At 45.2% G+C, this 19,417-nt stretch overlaps 1 protein-coding gene across 6 annotated transcripts in view; it reads left to right on the top strand.

Annotated features, from left to right (window-relative positions):
• UPF2 (UPF2 regulator of nonsense mediated mRNA decay) overlaps nt 1-16,663 on the top strand; it is a 124,572-nt gene extending 107,909 nt beyond the window's left edge. For 5 of the 6 annotated variants that reach the window (XM_077264579.1, XM_077264577.1, XM_077264578.1 and 2 more), the window contains exons 19-22: nt 3,909-4,076; nt 5,743-5,884; nt 13,860-13,980; nt 15,526-16,663. In XM_077264579.1, the coding sequence (XP_077120694.1) occupies nt 3,909-4,076; nt 5,743-5,884; nt 13,860-13,980; nt 15,526-15,535 (441 nt within the window). In that variant the 3' untranslated portion in view covers nt 15,536-16,663. The remainder of the gene's footprint in view (nt 1-3,908; nt 4,077-5,742; nt 5,885-13,859; nt 13,981-15,525) is intronic. The other variant, XM_077264582.1, reaches the window with a different exon arrangement.
• The last annotated feature ends 2,754 nt before the right edge of the window (nt 16,664-19,417 follow it).

The following is a 19,417-nucleotide window of genomic DNA, read 5'->3' as shown; positions in this document are numbered from 1 at the left end:
CAATAGAAAATATTTGGAGGAAGCTGAAATTCATTGTTACCTAGCGACAGCCCCAAAACCTGAAAGATCTGGAGAAGATCTGTATGGAGGAGTGGGTCAAAAATCCCAGCTGCACTGTGTGCAAACTTGTTCAAGAACTACAGGAAGTTTCTGACCTCTAATTGCAAACAAAAATTTCTGTACCAAACATTATGTTCTGTTTTTCTATTGTATCAAATACTTATTTCATGCAATAAAATGTAAATGAATTATGTAAAAATCATATAATGTGATTTTCAGGATTTTATTTTTAGATTTTGTCTCTCACAGGTGAAGTGTACCTACCATAAAAATTACAGACCTCTCCATTCTTTGTAGGTGGGAAAACTTGCCAAAATCGACAGTGTATCAAATGCTTATTTTCCCCATTGTATACACACACAAACCGTAAGGAAGGATCGAGCAGTTTGTGTGTGTGTGTACTATATGTAATATATTATGAGAGCACACACACATACATATGTATATACATACAGTACAGACCAAAAGTTTGGACACACCTTCTCATTTAAAGATTTTTCTGTATTTTCATGACTATGAAAATTGTACATTCACACTGAAGGCATCAAAACTATGAATTAACACATGTGGAATTATATACTTAACAAAAAAGTGTGAAATAACTGAAAATATGTCTTATATTCTAGGTTCTTCAAAGTAGCCACCTTTTGCTTTGATGACTGCTTTGCACACTCTTGGCATTCTCTTGATGAGCTTCAAGAGGTAGTCACCAGGAATAGTCTTCCAACAATCTTGAAGGAGTTCCCAGAGATGCTTAGCACTTGTTGGCCCTTTTTTCCTTCACCCTGCGGTCCAGCTCACCTCAAACCATCTCGATTTGGTTCAGGTCTGGTGACTGTGGAGGCCAGGTCATCTGACGTAGCACCCCAGCACTCTCCTTCTTGGTCAAATAGCCCTTACACAGCCTGGAGGTGTTTTTGGGGTCATTGTCCTGTTGAAAAATAAATGATGGTCCAACTAAACGCAAACCGGATGGAATAGCATGCCGCTGCAAGATGCTGTGGTAGCCATGCTGGTTCAGTATGCCTTCAATTTTGAGTAAATCCCCAACAGTGTCACCAGCAAAGCACCCCCACACCTTCAGACCTCCTCCTCCATGCTTCATGGTGGGAACCAGGCCTGTAGAGTCCATCTGTTCACCTTTTCTGCGTCGCACAAAGACACGGTGGTTGGAACCAAAGATCTCAAATTTGGACTCATCAGACCCAAGCACGGATTTCCACTGGTCTAATGTCCATTCCTTGTGTTCTTTAGCCCAAACAAGTCTCTTCTGCTTGTTGCCTGTTCTTAGCAGTGGTTTCCTAGCAGCTATTTTACCATGAAGGCCTGCTGCACAAAGTCTCCTCTTAGCAGTTGTTGTAGAGATGTGTCTGCTGCTAGAACTCTGTGTGGCATTGACCTGGTCTCTAATCTGAGCTGCTGTTAACCTGCTATTTCTGAGGCTGGTGACTCGGATAAACTTATCCTCAGAAGCAGAGGTGAGTTTTGGTCTTCCTTTCCTGGGGCGGTCCTCATGTGAGCCAGTTTCTTTGTAGCGCTTGATGGTTTTTGCCACTGCACTTGGGGACATGTTTTCCCAATTTTTCGGACTGACTGACCTTCATTTCTTAAAGTAATGATGGCCACCCGTTTTTCTTTACTTAGCTGCTTTTACCTTGCCATAATACAAATTCTAAAAGTCTATTCAGTAGGACTATCAGCAGTGTATCCACCAGACTTCTGCACAACACAACTGATGGTCCCAAGACCATTTATAAGGCAAGAAATCCCACTTATTAAACCTGACAGGGCACACCTGTGAAGTGAAAACCATTCCCGGTGACTACCTCTTAAAGTTCATCAAGAGAATGCCAAGAGTGTGCAAAACAGTCATCAAAGCAAAAGGTGGCTACTTTGAAGAACCTAGAATATAAGACAGAATTTCGGTTGTTTCACCTTTTTTTTTTAAGTATATAGTTCCACACGTGTTAATTCATAGCTGTGATGAATTCAGTGTGAATGTACAATTTTCGTAGTTATAAAAATAAAGAAAAATCTTTAAATGAGAGGGTGTGTCAACTTTTGGTCTGTACTGTGTATAAAATATATATATATATATATATATATATATATATGTGTATGTATGTGTATATATATATATATATATATATATATATATATATATATATATATATATATATATATATATATAATGTTTTATACATATAATTAAGTAATGGCTCAATGCATTTTTGTTAACTGATGGACAGGTCATGGACTTACCGTACATTTTATTTATTTTGTTCTACTGTATATATACAGTGGAGTAAATAAGTATTTCATCCCTTGCAGATTTTGTAAGTTTGCCCACTGACAAAGACATGACAGCCTATAATTTTAAGGGTGGATTAATTTTAACATTGAGAGATAGAATGTCAAAAATAAAATCCAGAAAATCACATTGTATAAATTGTATAAATGGATTTGCATTTTTGCAGTGAGAAATAAGTATTTGATCCCTAACCAACCATAAAGAGTTCTGGCTCCTACAGACCAGATAAATGCTCCTAATCAACTTGTTACCTGCATTAAAGACACCTGTCTTACATAGTCACATTTATAAAAGACTCCTGTCCACAGACTCAGTCAGACTAACCTCTACAACGTGGGCAAGACCAAAGAGCTTTATAAGGATGTCAGGGACAAGATCACAGACCTGCACAAAGCTGGAATGGGCTACAAAACCATAAGTAAGACGCTGGGTGAGAAGGAGACAACTGTTGATGCAAGAGTAAGAAAATGGAAGAAATACAAAATCTCACCTCGTGGGGTATCCTTGATCACGAGGAAGGTGAGAGATCAGCCTAAAACTACACTGGGAACTTGTTAATGATCTCAAAGCAGCTGGGACCTCAGTCACCAAGAAAACCATTGGTAACACATTATGCCATAAGGGTTTAAAATTCTGCAGTGCCCGCAAGGTCCCCCTACTCAAGAAGTCACATGTGCAGGCCCGTCTGAAGTTTGCTAATGAACACCTGGATGATTCTGTGAGTGATTGGGAGAAGGTGCTGCGGTCAGATGAGACAAAAATTGACAAGAACAAGACAAGAATATTGTCCCCACTGTCAAGCATGGAGGTGGAAACATTGATTTGGGGGTGTTTCTCTGCTAAGGACACAGGACTGCTTCACCGCATCAATGGGAGAATGGATGGAGCCATGTACCGTAAAATCCTGAGTGACAACCTCCTTCCCTCCACCTGGACATTAAAATTGGTTCGTGGCTGGGTCTTCCAGCAAGACAATGACCCAAAACATACAGCCAAGGCAACAAAGGAGTGGCTCAAATAGAAGCACATTAAGGTCATGGAGTGGCTTAGCCAGTCTCCAGTCCTTAATTCCATAGAAAACTTATGGAGGGAGTTGAAGCTCCGAATTGCCAAGCGACAGCATTAAAATCGTAATGATTTAGAGATGATCTGCAAATAGAAGTGGACTAAAATTCCTCCTAACATGTGCACAAACCACCTCATCAAATACCAAAAAAAGTCTGACTGCTGTGATTGCCAACAAGGGTTTTGCCACCGAGTATTAAGTCTTTCTTGCCAGAGGGATCAGATACTTATTTCTCACTGCAAAATGCAAATAAATTTATATAATTTCTACTTTTCTGGATTTTATTTTTGATATTCTATCTCTCCATGTTAAAATTAACCTACCCTTAAAATTATAAACTGTTCATGTCTTTATCAATGTGCAAACTTACAAAGTCAGCAAGGGATCAAATACTTATTTCCCCTACTGTATATATCCTCCAGGTATTCAGTAAAATTATGATATGCTTTGGTTTTCTCCCCATAATTTTAGCAGCGCAGTGGAGAATCTGTCAAAGTACATCAATTGGATGTTGCCATTCCCCTTCATCTGAAAAGTCAGCTAAAGAAAGGACCTACATTGTTGAGCGGAGACGGAGACACTGAGTGCGGAGACACAATGCCATTTGTAATGCTGACAAGAAGGGGTAACAAGCGCCAGGTAAGTGTTATGTCAAGATTCATAAAGGTTGGCATTCAAGGTGGAAAATGTGTAAATGGGTACTGCAGCTCCGCTCACTTCCGCATTTGGAGGTGAGCAGGGCTTGTGACATGTCTACAGATACCTGCCGAGGTGTGTGTGATCAGCAGGTATTATGTATCTTCCCTATTCTAGCAAATAGTCCTATTCTGTTGCAAGATAGCTGCCGCTCACTCACTAGACCTGACATTTATCCATAGATAATGGATATAGAGATGTCTGTGTTCTTTAACACAAGCAGAATTTGGAAGGGGGGGGGGGGGGTAAACTCATGACAAAACATGTCAGAAACCTGTGAGTATAAGTTAAAGGGGGATACTCAGGGGAGATTAAAAAAATGTTGTACTGTCCCTGCCCTCATAAACTATAAATATGAGATGCCCAGTGCGCTTTAATTATCTTTATGACCATTGTAATTCAGTGTGACAGCAGCTGCTCTTCACTGCTCCCCCTCCCGTCTGGAAAATTGTGTCAGACAGCAGGATGTAGCTCCCCGCTGTAACAGCCAGCCTGAGGAGAGGGGGGCGTAGCTTGCTCCTGGCTTTTAGCAGCAGCCAGCCTCCTGTTAATGTCTCCTTCACTGCAGGGCTGCTAGCAGGGAGCAGGCCTCTCCCCCTCACCTCAGACTGCAGACAAGGAGACATTATCGGGCGTGGGGGACAGCCGTGTCCAGTTCCAGGCTGTTACTGTCAGTGTCCTGATAATATCTGTTTCTCTGCAGAAAATAGGGGGTGTGGCCACAATCCCTCTTCTGGGATTGGCTGTTACTTACAGCGGGGGCGGCACATTGCTGTGACGCATTGTCCCAGAAGACAGTGGAAGCAGTGAGGAGCAGCTCCTGTCACATGGAATTACAAGTGTTATAAAGATAATTAACGTGCACTGGGCATCTCGTTTTTTATAGTTTTGTGGGCAAGGAGAGTACAGAAATGTTTTATCTCCCTGGAGTATCACTTTAAGGTCTTTGTGTATGTCTAAAAATAGTATTTAATCAGTTTTACCCATCCTTTTCCATTTTCATCAAATAAGTCATTGAGATAATCAAGCTGGGAGCTATTTTAGTAAATGAGTTGCACATTGGAGGGCAATAGACATTGAAGTATTATGAAGAAATTGTGCAGAAAATCAGACTGAAGAATAGAGGAGGTTTCATTTCCTTACTCCTGCTCCAATGGTGGATAAGAGCCTTGCAGTATTGTGTTACCCAGGAAGAAACCAGAATCCTGTATCTGCAGTCCTGGCATATAAAGGCTCTGCACATCAAAGCTAATCTCCTCTGCCAAGTATTATTTACTAAATCGGAAACAGAACTCCGATAGCAAAGTCAATGGAAGGGATTACAGAATCCCCGCACTTCTGTGTTCTCCGGTCCAAAACAGATAGTCTGCACACTCCTGTCTACAATAGTGATGTTAGGAGAACTGGGATAACTCCCCATGTCGTTTTAATAATTGATCAGAAGTAATATTCGGGAAGTGCTCCAGCCATAGCGGTCTTGATGTAAAAGCTTATACATAGTGCATATGTACAGCTGAATGCAGTGTGAATTTTTTCCAGCCAACAAGAAATGTGGTGTGGTGGTGGTGTGGTTCATATAACTCTCTGTTCTGGGTTTGTGTCTCCACAGTTCAAGATTCTCAATGTGCCCATGTCTTCACAATTGGCTGCAAATCACTGGAATCAGCAGCAAGCAGAGCAAGAAGAAAGAATGAGGATGAAGAAACTCACTCTAGACATTAATGAACGCCAGGAGCAGGAGGATTATCAAGGTACGGATGAAATACTTGCTCTTGGCTAGTTGGTCATAGTAGAACATCCATCACTTGCATGGGGCTGTCACGGTTTCCCATAAAAAGCCTATAGCGACATTTACTCCACCATATCTGTGACTCTTCAACCATTAGTTATTTCAAAAAATCTTGCTTTTCTAGACTTGCAGTCATCACATTAGTACACTGGTAATTGCCAATGTACTGAAAAGTCATATGTAATGTATGGGTTACACGGATATCCTAAAAAATTGTGGCCATAATCCATAGTACACCTGCTGTAGTTCACTTTATGGCTAATATCCATGAAAAATGCAGAGGGTTAAAAAACCTCACTAGGTGTCTGTGCTGTGCTTGACGTTCACAAGAATAGCATCCATTGTTTTCCTTGTGGTGATGAATGACACGCAGGGTAACTTTTTCTTGCGACCTTAGTGAAACAGGCTCCGCATTATGATTCTCCTTAAACTCATGAATTCAACCAAAATCGATGTAAGAAAAGCTGTTTGACAAATGCTTTACAGGGGATTACTCTGTCGCCTCATTGGGGGACACAGGACCATGGGTGTTATGCTGCTGTCCACTAGGAGGCGACACTATGCATAATCTGAAAAAGATTAACTGTGGCTCCTCCTGTGCAGTATACACCCCTGGACGGCATCAGCCTTCTCCAGTTTTTGCTTAGTGTCGCAAAGGAGGCACACCTAAAGATTTTTACTCCGTTTTTTACTCCGTTTCCCGTTTTCCGATGGGATTACAGATGAAGAAAAGAGGGTCTCCTGTGAGACTCCCGGCATGGCTCCTTCCTCGGCCCCCTATTATGGGGTGCCCAGTTGAAGTTGAGATGGCTATTCCCCATGCTGCTCCTTCCCCAACCTCTCGGGTGTTGGTTCGAAGTCGAGACCCCCCTCCTTCCCCAATTCCTTTTGGTCTCTGGGTTGAGGTCGAGGCGAGGATAAAGGCCCCTGAAGGTGTGACAACAGCACCCTCCCTATCCCCCTCTGGGGGTATTAGGTTGAGACACCTCAGGTAGGGCCTGTACAGGCAGCATCCTACAGCTCCCAGCAATGGGCCAGCATACTGCGCCTGCATCCAGGGACCCCAGCCCAGCTGCGGGCTCCTGTTGGGGCCGGGGGGAGTGCAGGCAGGCATGGCACATACAGACACAGGGCTCCCTGCGTCCCTGTCTCTGTGGCAGCACCAGCTCTATACTGCCTCAGGGGGACCCCAGCCGGGCTCCCCCTTCCGCTTATAGCCCCACCGCCATCCTGCCTTCAAATCCGGAGGGGTCCGGTTCAGATCCGACCCCCTCCCGGACTTTCGCGCCGGCCTGGAGCCCTTCTGGGCCTCAGGCATCTAATTTAGGCCCCGGCTTCGGCCTAGCTGAAGCAGCAGCCTCCTCTCCGCCCCCCGGATGACAAATATGACACTCTACAGTGTCATACAAGGGGCGGATCGAGACAGAAAGGGCGGGTTTTTTATAGCCTTGCCGCCTTTTTCCAGCTCTCCGCCCCCTTCTCCTCCTCTCTCCTCTGTCTCTGCAGCCATTTTTGGCTGCAGATTAACCCTGCATCTCCCAGTCTGCACAGTCTCCGGGGGGCACAGGACTGTGGATTTTCGGCGCTGGACCTAGGGGTACACTGGTGGGGGAAGATCACAGCTGGGTTATCTTTACTCAGCTGTGAATCCATATTACCTATAAGGCTCCCCTGTAGGTTCTCTACCCCTGTAAGGTCCATCTGCTGGCAGCACTTCTGCACTCTGTGCACTATGCCGGGCTCAAGGTCTAAGAGAACCAGGCAGAACTGCTATTATGCATTCTGCACAGCCTGCGGGACCGCTCTCCCCAGTAGCAGCACGTACCCGCATTGTCAGAACTGTATACAAACTACTGTGTCACACAAGAAGCCCCTGCCAATGCCTCGGTGTCTAATGCCACACCGGAATGGGCTACTCAGATATCGCAATCTATGACGCAGTCTATAGATAACTAACTTCCACATTGCTTCAGGCTCTGCAGGGTCATGCCCCGGCTATGACCGTTACCCAGCAAAGGGAGAGCTTGACTCAGGAACAAGATGACCCTGGCACATCCACGTCTAGGTCACGACGCAAGCGGATCCATACATCAAGTCCATCTGCGTCATCCCATAGCACACGGTCATCCCCCTCTAGGGAGAGACACCGTTGCTCCAGGTCATCTAGACCGTCCCATTCCAGGGACAGACAATGCAGATCTCCGCAATCACCAACCGGAGAAGGTCTCCTCCCCAGCTCACCTAGCAGGGGACGCCTCAGTGATACACAGGATTCGGAAGGCATCTGCGTCTCTGACTCAGACAGAGAAACGGAGGGGTCACTGATCCCAATCCCTCCTAGCAATACAGCGCTAGTTGAGGACATAATATCGTCCATCCATCGGGTGCTGGTCATTTCTGATCCGCCATCAGAGGCCCCGGAACATCAGACTTCCTTTGAAGGACCTCTGAAGCCGCCTAAGGTTTTCTCTAACCACCAGAGTTTAAGGCGATCCTTAAAAAACAGCTCTCACAGCCTGAGAAAAAATTCGCTAATCGCAAATATCTGGAGGCGAGGTGCCCCTTCCCACAGAAGGACACCAAGGAATGGACAGATCCACCTGAAGTGGATCCCCCAGTCTCTAGGCTGGCAGCACAGACCCTCCTTACACCGCCAGATAGCTCAACCCTCAGGGACGCAGCAGACTGGCAGGTAGAACGCATGGCTCGTTCAATTTTCAAGGCAGCAAGGGCATCCATGGCTCCTGCGTTCGCTTCAGCTTGGGCTGCCAAGGCCATCCTGGCCTGGGCAAAGAATCTACAAGCCTTCCAAGCATCCGCTCCTCAACTGTCGGACCAAGCGGTTCAATTGCAGTTGTAGCAGATTACATGCTCCATGCAGCTCTGGTTTCAGCAAGGGGAGTCGCGGGGATAGCATCAAACCCCATCAGGTGTATCCTCTGGCTGCGGGAATGGAAAGCGGACGCAGCCTCAAAGAAGTCCCTCACGCCTCCCCTACCTCAGTGGGAGACTTTTCGGTGAACAGTTGGATACTCTGAGATCCAACGCCACAGGGGGTAAGAGTACTTCTCTTCTCCAACTGAAACCTAAACGCACTTACCAGAAGCGTAACCAAACTCGATTCCGATCCTTTCGGAATTCCTCCGGCTGGTCCGTCTCACGTCCAGTACAAAATCGTAATCGTTCCCCACGCAGGGACAACTCACGATCGACGCAAAGGTCGGACAAGACCTGGCAGTCAAAAGCAGGCCAGTCTAAGCCCAGAGGAGGAAAATCTCAGACTTTCTCTTCCTCATGACTCACGGACTCCGGAAGACACCACACCGGTAGGCGGCCGACTTTTGCTCTTTCATCAAGTATGGCTGCCTATTACAGAAGACAGGTGGGTCATGGAACTAGTGTCTTCAGGATACAAAATAGACTTCACCTCCAACCCACCGGACAGGTTCTTCCTCTCTGTCCCCCCAAAACCGCCAGCCAAGGCTCGAGCCTACCACCAAGCGGTCTCCTCGCTTTATTAATCAGGAGTCATAGTACCGGTACCCACGACCGACCGCTTCCGAGGGTTCTACTCCAATCTGTTCGTAGTTCCCAAGAAAGGAGGCAGCGTACGGCCCATACTAGACCTAAAACAGCTCAACAAATATGTACGGGTCCATCACTTCCGCATGGAGTCCCTTCGGTCCATCACTGCGTCCATGGAGAAGGGAGAATATCTCGCCTCCATAGACATACAAGACGCATACCTGCATATACCCATTGCACCTGCCCATCAGAGGTTTCTCAGGTTCGCAATAGGCCAGGACCACTACCAATTCTTGGCTCTCCCCTTTGGACTCGCCACGGCTCCCAGAGTGTCACCAAGGTCATGGCAACAACCATGGACGTCCTGCATTCCAGAGGCATAGTAGTCGTTCCATACCTGGACGATCTACTCATCAAGGCTCCCACCTTCAAGGTTTGCGAGCTCAGCGTCTCAATCACCACCGATACTCTCTGTTGTATGGGCTGGTTAATCAACCTACAAAGTCATCACCAACTCCGAGTCAGTCCCTGACCTTCCTGGGAATGTTATTCAACACTTCCAGGGGTCTAGTGCTCCTTCCCAAGGACAAGGCACTGGCCCTCCGACTTGCAGATGAAGAAAAGAGGGTCTCTTGTGAGACTCCCGGCATGGCTCCTTCCTCGGCCCCCTATTATGGGGTGCCCAGTTGAAGTTGAGATGGCTATTCCCCATGCTGCTCCTTCCCCAGTCCCTCGGGTGCTGGTTCGAAGTCGAGACTCCCTTCCCCAATTCCTTTTGGTTTCTGGGTTGAGGTCGAGGCGAGGATAAAGGCCCCTGAAGGTGACAATAGCACCTTCCCTTTCCCTCTCTGGGGGTATAGGTTGAGACACCTCAGGTAGGGCCTGTACAGGCAGCATCCTACACCTCCAAGCAATAGGCCAGCACACTGCGCCTGCATCCAGGGACCCCGGCTCAGCTGGGGGCTCCTGATGGGCAAGTGGTCCTCAGCGGAAGCGTCCATGCCCATCAACATCCTGAAAATTCGTGCCATCCTTCTGGCATTGAGGGCTTTCCATCACTTACTGGCAGCCTCTTACATCAGGATACAGTCGGACAATACCACGACTGTGGCATATGTGACTCATCAAGGGGGGACCCGCAGTACCCAAGCGACGCGGGAAGTGTCATATGTCCTCCGCTGGGCGGAGGACACAGGGTCGGTCCTTCGGCGGTCCACGTTCGGGTGTGGACAACTGGGAAGCAGACTTCCTCAGCCGACAAGGAATAGACTCGGGAGAGTGGTCTCTCCATCCCAAAAATTTTTCATCAGATCTGTCTCCGCTGGGGGACCCCGGATGTGGACCTAATGGCATCCCATTTCAATGCCAAGGTCTCCAACTTCATTGCCTGAACTCATGATCCGCGGTCGCTCGGAGCAGTCGCTCTGGTTCAGGACTGGACTCAGTTCCAGCTTCTGTATATTTTTTCCACCTCTCCCCCTCATATCCAGAGGGTGAGGAAGATCAAACAAGAGGGAGTTTCAACTATCCTCATTGCACCGGACTGGCCCAGATGCACATGGTACGCCGACATCGTACAACTCACAGCAGACGCCCCCTGGCGTCTCCCCGACCGCCACGATCTTCTATCACAAGAGCCGTTCTACCACCAGAACTCAAGGGCTCTCAACTTGATGGCGTGGCCCTTGAGACCTGGGTTCTAACCCAGGCAGGGTTCTCGACAGAGATCGTTGCAACCATGATCAGAGCACGGAAATCAGCCTCTGCCAAGATGTATTACCGTACCTGGAAAGTTTTCTTTACCTGGTGCGAATCTCGTGGCTAGGTTCCACTCCCTTATTCCCTACCCAAAGCTCTTGGTTTTCTCCAAGCGGGTCTGGAAGCCAGTCTGTCATTGGGCTCGCCTAAAGCCAGGTGTCAGCCCTCTCAGTGCTTTTTCCAAAAGCGCATTGCTACCAAGCCGCAAGTAAGGCCTTTTCCTTCAGGGGGTTCCCCGATTGGTTCCCCCCTACAGACGACCACTAGAAACGTGGGACCTCATCCTGGTCCTGACAGCATTGCAGGAACCACCCTTCGAACCCCTTAAGGAGGTCCCGCTCCGCCTTCTTTCCCAGAAGGTGGTTTTTTTCCTGGTGGCACTCACCTCGCTACGCAAGGTGTCTGAACCGACAGCACTCTCATGCAGACGGCCTTTCCTGGCTTGTCACCAGGCCAAGGTAGTTCTTCGTACGGTCCCATCCTTCCTTCCGAAGGTTGTGTCAGACTTCCACCTCCATGAGGAAATTTCACTACCATCCCTTTGTCCGGTTCCGGTTCATAGAGTGGAGAAGGCTCTGCATACGCTTGACCTTGTCAGGCCTTTGCGTATATACGTGTCTAGGACTGCGTCCTTCCGGAGGTCTGATTCTCCTTTCCTCCTTCTGGAAGGCGGCCACAAGGGTAGGCCAGCTTCCAAAAGCTACTCTTGCCAGGTGGATCAAATCCACCATACAAGAGGTGTACCGCCTTAAGAATCTTCCTCTTCCAGCCGGTATTACGGTACACTCTACACGGGCGGTAGAGGCCTCCTGGGCCATTCGGCACCAGGCTTCGGCACAACAAGTGTGTAAAGCGGCCACTTGGACTAGCTTACACACATTTACTAAACACTACAGGGTTCATACCCAGTTCTCAGCGAGCCTGGGTAGATGTGTCCTGCAGGCGGCGGTGCCCTAAGTGTACGGGCCTGTCTGCACAATATTCGTCCATTGCTTCCCACCCAGGGACTGCTTTAGGACGTCCCATGGTCCTGTGTCCCCCAATGAGGCGACAGAGTAAAGGAGATTTTTGTGTACTCACCGTAAAATCTCTTTCTCTTAGCCTCTAATTGGGGGACACAGCTCCCACCCTGTTGCCCTTTCCGGGCCGTTGTAACTGTTTTGTTCTCATATTGTTTTCTTGAGCTCGTACATAGTTGCCTTCTTACAGGCATAATTATGTTATTCATGTTACGTTCCTCCTACTGCTTTGGCACAAAACTGGAGAAGGCTGATGCCGTCCAGGGGTGTATACTGCACAGGAGGAGCCACAGTTAATCTTTTTCAGATTATGCATAGTGTCGCCTCCTAGTGGACAGCAGCATAACACCCATGGTCCTGTGTCCCCCAATTAGAGGCTAAGAGAAAGAGATTTTACGGTGAGTACACAAAATCTCCTTTTTTCACATAATCCCAAAGCTGATTTAAGCTGACAGATCCTCTAAACTTTGTTTTACAATTTGCTGCCTGCTCTGATAATGTCTATTGTAAGAGATCACTGTTAAAAAAAGAAAAAAAAAGTATGAAGATGCACATTAAAGGGGTTGTCCAGTGGAAACAAGTTATCATCAATTCTCATCTTATTGATCGGTGGGGTCTGGCCGCTGCACTCATGTAGAGCATCAGAATGAGGCACTTTTATCTCCATTAGAAGTGGCAGTGCACTTGTTCAACTGCTGCTCAATTCATCCCCTTTTGAGGCTGCGCTCGGCTTTTTTCCAGCAGCCCCATATGGAATGAATGGATTGGAGATCCTGAGCACCGCAACGAAAATAAATATTCCCCTTTCTGCCAATTGGTGCAGGTCCCAGCAGTAGGACACCACTGATCAGCAAGTTATTGCCTACCTTGTGCATTTTGTTGTAAATGAACAAACTTCTTAATCGCCATTTATTGACATTAATTCTTATCATATCCCAGCTCCATAGAAGTAGTGATTGGAAATAGCACCTGACTGGTTATGTAACTCTTTCTTCACCTTTCCTCATTGTGCCAGGACCCCTGTTCTCTATATCGGTCAGGGTCCCATAGCCTACCAGACCTTTCTGACCTATCCTATGCATATGCCAAGAAAGTCTATGCACAGAATACCCTTCAGTGATTGTCTTTTCTGTAATTCACATTTGATGTATGGTTAGTAGCCACTAGGACACATTATGGTTATCATGCCGCCATTGCTTATGTTATATGTTAGCCTTCTTACATCTCCCAATCATCTAAGAGTCTGTAGAACAAGTCATGATGGGTAAATGTGGCTGATTGTGGGTTGTCAGACTTGTCACGTGGGGACCACCTTGTACATTTCATATATGCTGCTTGTCTCTTGACATTGGTTAGTTGTCTCCGTCATTTATCACCTTAAAAATTTGCCCTAAATTTGCTCTCCACCCTTCACTGTATACGTCTTGTGCAGCACATCTGTCCTGTATCCAGGGCTGTTTAGTTCTAATTGCAGATCCAAACCACAGCGTCTGAGCTGGAAACAGTAGACACAGAGGTTTATCTTGGGTAAACGAAATCCTAAATGTCTCATTCTCCAAGTAAAAGGCTTTGTATATTGGGTAACTAAAGAATTCGACAGAAACTGTGATTTTATCCCATTGGCTTAATTTTCAGAAATGCTTCAGGCTCTGGCACAACGTCCAGCTCCAGCGAATACAAACAGGGACCGCCGACCTCGGTACCAGCATCCTAAAGGGGCACCAAATGCAGATCTCATCTTCAAGACCGGTGGCAGGTGAGACTAGATTTTGAGGGCTATCTGCAAAAATTCTTATTCCTTATCTTCCGTTTAATTGTCCTTTTAACTAGAATATTTGTCTCCATTTCCTGGAAGGGTTCTTGCCTGTAGTTAAAAACGCTACATGGTATTTTCCAGACTTGACAGTTGACCCCCCACCACCAATACCCCAGGGAGGTTAGTGTTTGCATTCAGAGATCTTCACCCATTAATTTTGTAGTTCACTTCACATAGATCTGAAATCTGTCAGTATCACTGCAGACCCTGGCTCAGATGTAGGGTAATCAGCAGGGGTGAAGACTCAACTACGCAACCCAACCCCCACTAAAGGTTGCTTCCGAAATGTCTTTTTGGCATGTCGGAAGAAATATTTCAGCCTGTGAAAATCCAGGCACACTGGAAAACTCAATGAAAGTTTCTCAATCTGTATGCTGGCTTTCCATTAGTGTATAAATGACTGTAGGACAAAGTCTCGCCATCCCCACCATCTCCATTATTTATCTGTTCAGCGCTTCACTTTACTGCACTGGCACTCAATTCAAAATGCTCTTGTCATAGTCCTGTGGCAAGAGAGGGGTCAAGTAGGGCTCCCCCAATCTGATACTTATCCTCTCCTTAATAGATAGGTTATAAATGCTTTAGATGGTAATTCCCCTTTAGTCGTGTAAGCCACGTTATTTATTTAAAGTGATCTCGTTTTCTTATATTATTTTAAAAAATGTGTGAGAGTTTGTGACGCATGATCATAAATTGCTGCTGTAGTTTATCAATCACCTGAAAATAGTATTATTTTATTATTTCCTCAGTCCATTTCCCTATTTATATATTTGTAGAACTTCCTTAATTATTTTTTTCCTAATTTATATTCTATACATGAATATTTGTCCACTAGGGGACACTACCTGTATATCTTAGCCAGTTCAAGTACTGTCCTTAGATGGTAAGGATTTCTCAGACTAATTTATTTGATACATTTTTTAGGTTCATCTTTTTATTTTTTTGTTAGAAAAGTCACCTGAAAATTGGCTGGTTAAATGTAGTCTTGATGCTGTGATCTTAAACAATCTATAGGGGATCAGGCAGAAGTGGTTAAGTTCAGCCAACTCTACTGCTTGGAAACTGAAGTGTGACCTTTAAACCAATGGTTCATCCACGTAATGCACAAACCTGTCGTGGCTGTTTACAGAGCCAGTGGTCTGTTAGTCTATTGATGGAGATCTGAAACAGTGTCCCCCACTTAACACCTAAATGATCCTAAATTGTTTGATCCTAATCTGAAAATGGATCATCCCGCTGGAGGGAAACACATGAGCCCTTCATTTATATTTTCCATTCCTTTTCCTCCAGACTGTAGCTGAAAAAAAACCCTAATGATTTTCCTAGAAATGCTGTGGAAGCTCCCTAAATAGTGACAGCGTTTCCAAAAACCAGTTTAAATACAGTATTGAGTATAGTATGTCTAATTCATGATTATGGTTTAACTTTTTTGTTTCCTGTTGATTCAAAAACTGTTTTTTGTATGTAAATTTTGTGTGTAAACAGGAGACGTTGATCCAGTGTTGTTCTATCGGGCCCTACATCTGACACCATGGCCAGTGGAGTCCTACAGATATTGCGTCAGAACAGCAGCACATCGCAGCATGTTCAGGAGAGAAGCGTGTTCAGGAGAGAAACCTGGAGCCGAGCTGGTAATGAGGAGAGGCAGGAATTCCCACTTCTGCTTCCATCTGATCGGAAGAAGCTTCCAGCCTAGAAATAATCGATCCACACCTAGGAGAGCACTATTTGCTGATGAGACATCACAGTGGCCTTACACTGCAGGGGATAGAGTGAAATGGATTACGTAGCAAGCACCTCCGTCATTGTAGAAAGTCTTGTTTTCATGACTGGCAAATGAATTTCTAAATTTGCAAAAATGGGTGATTATCGACAAGAAGTTGTCCTCTGCAGCAGAACAGGCAAAGAACTTCAAATGGCAGCTGACAAAACACCGCTGGGGAGATACGATGAAAACTTTGACGCACGTCATGTAATGGTGAACGTTAAAAGTGGAAAAGAGCTAACCCTCCTTTAAAATAAAAAAAAAAGCTTTTTTTGTTTTTGTTAACACCTTCCAGCAGTTTTGTGGTTAGGGATAGGTTGCATTTGTAGGTAAGAGGCTCAGTTTAATACTTTTCTAGTTAAATCCGGCTATAAAAAGGCAGCGTTGCCTAGTGTTGTACCGACAAAGAAGAAATGCACTTGTCTCCCAGTCTAATACCAGGAAGGGCACTACAGTTGCGTGAAATTCCTAGCACTGTGCTGGCATCTTATGCCATACAACATATTAAGAAAGGACGCTAATGGGTGAAGCAGATGGTTATGCCTGGGTGCACAAATATTGTGTGGCAATGGAACACTTATTTCCTTTGGAGTAGCAAAAATGTATTGTTTTCTTTTCCTCTTTATTTATGGGCACTTTTTTTCTTTTCTTTTTATTTTGTATTTACAAAAGTTGAAGCACATTTCTCCTTTTCCTAATAGTTTTTCGCTTTTCTTTTGCCACTTTCTGGTCATACTGCATGTTGGAAAATCAGATTGAAACTTGTAAAGTTGTAACATTTGCAACAGAAATGCTGCACGATCTTCACCAGCTTAAGAAAACTTTGCCAGCGCTGCAATAAAGAATTGTAAATCTGAATTGTCTTCATTTTCACCTGTTTCTGTATTGTTTATCATATGTAATGGTATTTATTATTGCACACATTTGACCATGGCTGACCATGGTTATACATTGATGTCCCTGGAATGTAAGCCATAGACCTACAGAGTACATTGTAGAGTAAAATGCTTGCAGGACTCCTTTTCTAGTGGCCACATCTGTTGGCTTCACTTACTTGCCAGCATGCCCGGCGCCTCTTCTGATTTGTAGGGCTTGTGCATGATGCGCCTGACTTACTAATCAGTAGAGTTGTCGGAGATGCTGACAGGTAGGTGCAGGGCTCTAGTGGCTGTGACTACTCAACTGTGGCTTGCCACAGAGTTTTCCCAGGTGAATCCACTTCAGGAAAATACCAGCATTAGGTTTTTAGAGGCTGATACACCATCATTATTGTGGCTTTGGTTGTTCATCCGCCAGCGGCCTGAAGAATGATCATGTACATCACTCTTTTTTTTAACAACTTCAGGCTTTTCGAATCTGCCAATTTCAATTTTCCCAGTATGAGTCATAAGTCCCTGCAAAGTCCTTGTCAGGGAGAGGAGGAGACTGCTTATTTGCTTTATATAGAAACAAACTGGGTAGAAAGGAAAAATGAGCAATTGTAAGTACACAGTGCTATATAATAAGTTGATTGCAATATAATAAGTGGATAAAAACTTCGATGGCAGTGATTCTTTCATGTCACATCAGTCTTCACAATTACTTTGTTAAAGGTCATGTTGCTGACTTTCCTGGTCGGATTTGTGTCGGGATCTGTGGAGGACGACCACTCCAGAGCTCCACGGAGGGTACTTGCATTACCCTCTTCACTTGCATGCTTGCCAGCATTGACTTGGGAAACCTATGGCCCACTTGTCATTTACGGTCTGCAATATAATTTCTTAACCTTGGGCAGATTACCAGGGAAATGCAGTGTTTGGGCCAGCGGCCCTGTTTTTCAAGCCGATGGCCCTTTTTAGTTCCTCCTTAGACTGTGAGCACATGCATACCGCCTTCACAGGGGCGTCAGTAGTGATGTACTCAGCAGTCTGTGTCTCCTATGTTATTTATACAGCCGACCTTCCATTGCTTGAGGTCTATAAATATTGTCGAGCAGTGATGAATTTCCTAGTGTGAGGAGACATGCAGAGTAACATACATCTGTGGCTGCTGCAAGCAGTTCTTTACATAAGTTATCACAAAGGTTTGACTGCGCTCTGATGCAAACCTGGAAAAATGGTCAAGAGTAGCAACATCATCAATACCCCCTAACGTTACACACCTCCTCGAAGGGGAGCAGTTCCTGCCATCACAATAGGGGTGGGTTATTTTTTGACCAAGTATAGCTGGCTCATTTAAAAGTTGATAATTTTGTACATCCCATGACTGAAGTTCTAATTATCTAAATTACTCTTGGTAGAAAAGGTTCCCCATCCCCGGTCTAGGCCAACAGAAATGCCGACGTTGATCTTTTCATTATATGCTGCAATTCACTCCTTCAGTAGCCTTAGGTTACGTTACCACTATAAGCTTTTGGTGAATTTTTGACGCTGCTGTATTTCTGCACCTATTATTTAAGTTAATTTACTTGCAGTTTTTCATTGCATTTTTTTAACATGCGGTTTAATCACATTTTTGATGCTGCAGTTTTTGTCTATCTTTGGCATATCATGCTTTAAATAAAGCTGCTTTGTTTTTGATACCTCCATGTATTTGGCTTTGACAAATCTTTAATGCTACACCTAGATGCGGATTACATGCGATTTTGATGCATTTCAGCATTTGAAATGTAATGTGCAGTTTTTACCTGTAGATGTTTCCACATCTAATGTAAGTCTATGGGGAAAATCTGCACAGAAAACTCTGGGTACCCACAGGAGAAATTGACATGTGGATTTGAAACGCACATCACAGGTCAATTTACACTGATGTGAAACAGAGTACAATGAGCATGAGATTACTAGACATCCCATCCACTTTGCTGGAACTGTAAAATGCTTTTTTTTTTTTTACTTTTTATACCGTCCCGCATACTAGAGCAACAATTGTGACTTTTAAGAAAGTAACAATTCTCAAATCCAGCTTAAGCTACGTTCATATTTGCGTTGTGCGCCGCAGCGTCGGCGCCGCAACGCACAACGCAAACAAAAACGCAGCAAAACGCATGCACAACGCTGCGTTTTGCGCCGCATGCGTCCTTTTTTTCATTGATTTTGGATGCAGCAAAAATGCAACTTGCTGCGTCCTCTGTGCCCGGACGCGGGCGCCGCATTGACGCATGCGGCGCAAAACGCAAGTGCGACGCATGTCCATGCGCCCCCATGTTAAATATAGGGGCGCATGACGCATGCGGCGGCGCCCGACGCTGCGGCGCTGACCGCAAATGTGAACGTAGCCTTAGCCCTATTTGCCTAGTGAACCAGAACCACTTTTAACAAATGGCAATAATGGCATGCAATTGCAAATTTGTGCACACAAATAGCATGTAACAAAATTTTCCAACTTTCAGATTAAAAAAAAAAAAAGGCCAAAAGCCTTGATAAACTCCCGTTTAATGATTTAATAGATTAATATTCTGTAAGTGTCTCGTGGAAAATCCTCTCTACTATTTTACTTGGGGAATTTAATTCAAGACTGGTGTTTCTTCACAGTGAACCTGATAGAAAAAAGCATTCGGGTGTTTACTGATTTGGGCAGAACTGACCAGGACAATAGATAGTATTGTATGAAACTAGTTTTAGAAGCAGTCGGGGA

The sequence above is a fragment of the Ranitomeya variabilis genome, chromosome 5 (assembly GCF_051348905.1).
Source record: "Ranitomeya variabilis isolate aRanVar5 chromosome 5, aRanVar5.hap1, whole genome shotgun sequence".
In the NCBI taxonomy this organism is placed as follows: domain Eukaryota; kingdom Metazoa; phylum Chordata; class Amphibia; order Anura; family Dendrobatidae; genus Ranitomeya; species Ranitomeya variabilis.
The sequence above is the reverse complement of the archived record's forward strand: the minus strand, read 5'-3'. Positions and strand labels throughout refer to the sequence as shown.